The 3572-nt window shown below is 39.8% G+C and overlaps 1 protein-coding gene across 2 annotated transcripts in view; it reads right to left on the bottom strand.

Moving 5' to 3' along the window:
- LOC144972311 (uncharacterized) overlaps window positions 1–3572 on the bottom strand; it is a 17322-nt gene continuing 13750 nt past the window's right edge. The window contains exon 2 of one of the 2 annotated variants that reach the window (XM_078913399.1): window positions 1–2535. In XM_078913399.1, coding sequence (XP_078769525.1) covers window positions 910–2532 — 1623 coding nt within the window. In that variant the 5' untranslated portion in view covers window positions 2533–2535 and the 3' untranslated portion in view covers window positions 1–909. The remainder of the gene's footprint in view (window positions 2536–3572) is intronic. The other variant, XM_078913400.1, reaches the window with a different exon arrangement.

Genomic DNA, 3572 nt, shown 5'->3' with positions numbered 1-3572 from the left:
GAAAAAAACGTCGCCGGCTTTTTGCGATTTGGATTTGATTGATTTTTTTTTTTAATTGTTCAACTTGTGACAAGAAACTTAACAAATTACTGCATTACAACCTTTGGATTAAACATACAACAATTGTGGACTACTATTATGAAGACTAGCATCCTAGACTAGGGGGATGAGAATAGTCACTTCGATTTCAATTAGAACGAATGGGGAAGTGATAAGAATGGACAGAAGAGAAGTATCGGTTATGCGAAACGGCGATGCAGTGCGTGTCTGTTTGTGTGTGTGCATGTGTATCATACTGATTACATACACGTGCAGTGTAGATAGATACACACCTGATATGTAACTGTCAATGTCACAAGTCCAATTTAAAAAAAAAAGAAATCCTACAATTAATCTCATTGTTTTGTTTTGTCTTTTTTAACGCTGGCTGGTTGAAATTAATTCGAGGAAACCGTGTTCACGGTAAAAATTAGTTCGAGGAAAGAATGGAATGATAACCAAGAATAATAAGAAAAGAATTTGGGACATTCAAATGAGTTCGAGGAAACCGTGTATTCGAGGCAATCGTGCTGGAGTGTAATTCCGTTTTGAGACGATGGGTCACATATTATGTGTTCGAAAGGTAAAGATGATATTCGGACGGTGAGAACCTATGCGGAAGTAGAAAACCTCCAACTCCTGTCCATGTGGCAAATATCTCTCCCCCCCCCCCCCCCCCCCCCCCCCCCCCCTCCCCAGCTTCATACGGAATTCTACTCTGATATGGATATTTGACAAACTGAAAGACGTTTTGTGGGGATTCTGTAAAATTCCAGACTAAAATCATGAGAAAGAAATTACCTTAAAAAGAAGAAAATAAATATAAAGGAGAGCATAACATGCATAAAGTTGAAAAAGTGTCACAATGTATCATAGCGAAATTCCCATTTGAGCAGTGACAAATAATAATACAAGGGAAACAACCAAAGTATTACTAGGAACTAATAGAGTATTTCCAAGGTTGTTTCCCTTTTCTTCCTCGCACGCCTGATCTAAAATGGGACCCAGTTTGCTGCTGGTAATGTGTAAAGTTTTGTCACCCTTCATGCATGATCCAGAGACGTGTTTGATCGTCTGCGTGACATTGATGGCTTCTTTCATAGAGCAACTACACACTAAACTAGCGTGTTCTAGGTTGACCGTGTCGATGGCGTCTTCGGAGTAGTCCAGAAGGAATTCAATGTCGGCCATTTTGGTTCTACGAAGAGAGATTATCAAATTTGAGGGTAGACCGTTAAACGCTCCTTTTTCTATGTGAGACAAAGGATTGTTGTCCAGCCGGATGGATGTGGCTGTAATACCGTCGAAAGCATCTTTGGGTAATGTGGTTATGTTGTTGTATTCAAGAGACAAACGATATAATTTGGTCAACTTTTTCAAAGCCCCCAAGGGTATCGTGTCAAGGTCCATACGAGGGATTGAAAGGTCAACGATGTTTTCCTCTTGCCCGTCAAATATATCCGGGTCAAATTTGAGATTTTTCGAACTGATCACAAGATGTGTTAGTTTATATTCGCCAGACAGAGGACTGGCTCCGACGTCCTTGAAATTGTTTTCAGATATGTCCAGAGTTGTTAGTTTTTTCAAATCATGCAACGCCTTAGTCGGAATCTTGGTCAAGCCACATCTTTGGAGATTCAAGTTTACCAAGGAATCCTCACACCCTGAGAAGGCATTGTCGCTGATGTTGGTGAGCTGTGCATTTGAAGACAGATCGATCTCGTCTAGCTTGGGCAGACCAGAGAAATCGTTGTCTTCTAAAGATTTCATTCTACAGTAGAAAAATTCGACGAACTTGAGAGTTGACAAATGCTTTATTGTCGACGGAACGGATGTCAACCAATTGTTGGAAAGATTGAGCTCCTCTAAACTCTCTAAGCCTTTTAGGGTATCATCACTCATCGTTCGTATTCCACAGAAAGCAAGAGTTAAGCTTTTTAATGTCTTGGCAACCTCTCCTTGAAACAATTTCGTCTCGACGTGCGGGTGTTTTTTGTTGTTGTGTTCCAGGGAAAGCTCGTCCAAAGAGAACAACCCGTCGAAGATGTCCAATGTCTTGTTGTACACTAAATCTACAGCGTCTACTGTCATTTTTCTCAGAGAGTATCCCAAATTCAAAAATGCGTCGGTGGATATTTTGACTCCTTTGTTCGAACTCAGATCCAGAATGACGATTTTCATCCCCGGAGGAAAATCATCTTTTGAAATTTCTTCGATTTCGTTTTTATCCAGCTGAAGGAAGTTAAATTTAGTGCTGCCCTCTAGAAGTTTGAGATTCGGCACTGAGGTCAGTCCTAAATTGGAACAGTCGATTCTGTTCACCTCTCCGTACGACTCGTAGGTTTTCCCCTTTTGGCACCTGCACGGGGAAGGGCAAGGGAGTGAATTGTCGTCCGCAGCATCTGTGCACCGGATGACAAATATTGATGACGTCACTAATACAGCACAATAAAAAGTCAGACAGTCCACCGTGTACGTTTTCAAAGGCTTCATTGTCTGGGGAAAAAACAAGAGGAGGCGTATTAACGGGCATTATTTCAAAAATAGCATGGGGATTGACATAATCACAAGTATGACTCATCAGTTCAATAAACTGGTATGTAGAGAGTTGCCAGATAGATGTTTAAAAAAGAAAAAAAAAACAACAAAAAACAAAAACAAATAAAGTACTTGTTTATATTTTATTTTATTTTTTTTACAACACAGTCATTATTCATGTAATAATATGTTAATAATATAGTAAATAAACGTAAAAATAAATCTTCATTTAAAAAAAAAAGTCATGGCTTTATGAAAGTTTCAACGTGCCACACGGTTTCGCTGGTTGAGTACCTACCTATTATGTAATGCTAATCTGTGACACGAACAAGTGTTTATGAAAGGTGGCACGTCGAACCGGTAATCAGAAGGTCTGAGGTTCGATCCCCAGTCGAGGTCGACTGATTTTCTTGGGATGTTTTTTCTTTCTTGTATTTTTCTTTCATGCTTTGTCTGGCACCTTTAATACACACTTGTTCCGATCTTTATCTTACACCAGTGCCTGCTCCTTAATTTATTAATTTGATATAATCTGTGACTGTGACCCACCGTGCTGGCACCTCTGGTATTATGCCGATTGGACTGGATCGACGTGCACTTATTTGCAGGTCGGATAACCCGAACCGTTATAGGCTCATCGTTGAATATTGCTCTCTCTATATATATTTATATAGAGATATTTATCTATTTATATAGAGAATTTCTCTAGTCTATTTATAATTTATTTCGGATCGGAAGGTCCTAGGTTAGAGTGATGAGCGGCACATTGTTGAGTCCTTGGAACAGGATCTTTACTACTATTCTCTCACCGTACTCAGTTGTAAAATGGGTAACTTAACGTTAACAGCGTTGTCTCTGTCCGAATAAAATGTAGTATCGTCTAACAGGCGTCACTTCTCGTCCTACATGTTAAGTGTTGTTGTTGGCTAGGGACCTTTTGTAAAGGGCGTTGAGCTGGTGTAGTGTGTGTGTGTGTGTGTGTGTGTGTATATATA

Source organism: Berghia stephanieae, chromosome 5, assembly GCF_034508935.2.
Source record: "Berghia stephanieae isolate SIO BIC M18660-M18661 chromosome 5, UCSD_Bste_1.3, whole genome shotgun sequence".
Lineage (NCBI taxonomy): Eukaryota > Metazoa > Mollusca > Gastropoda > Nudibranchia > Aeolidiidae > Berghia > Berghia stephanieae.
Note: the sequence above shows the minus strand (reverse complement) of the source record. Positions and strands in the feature narration are given on the sequence as shown.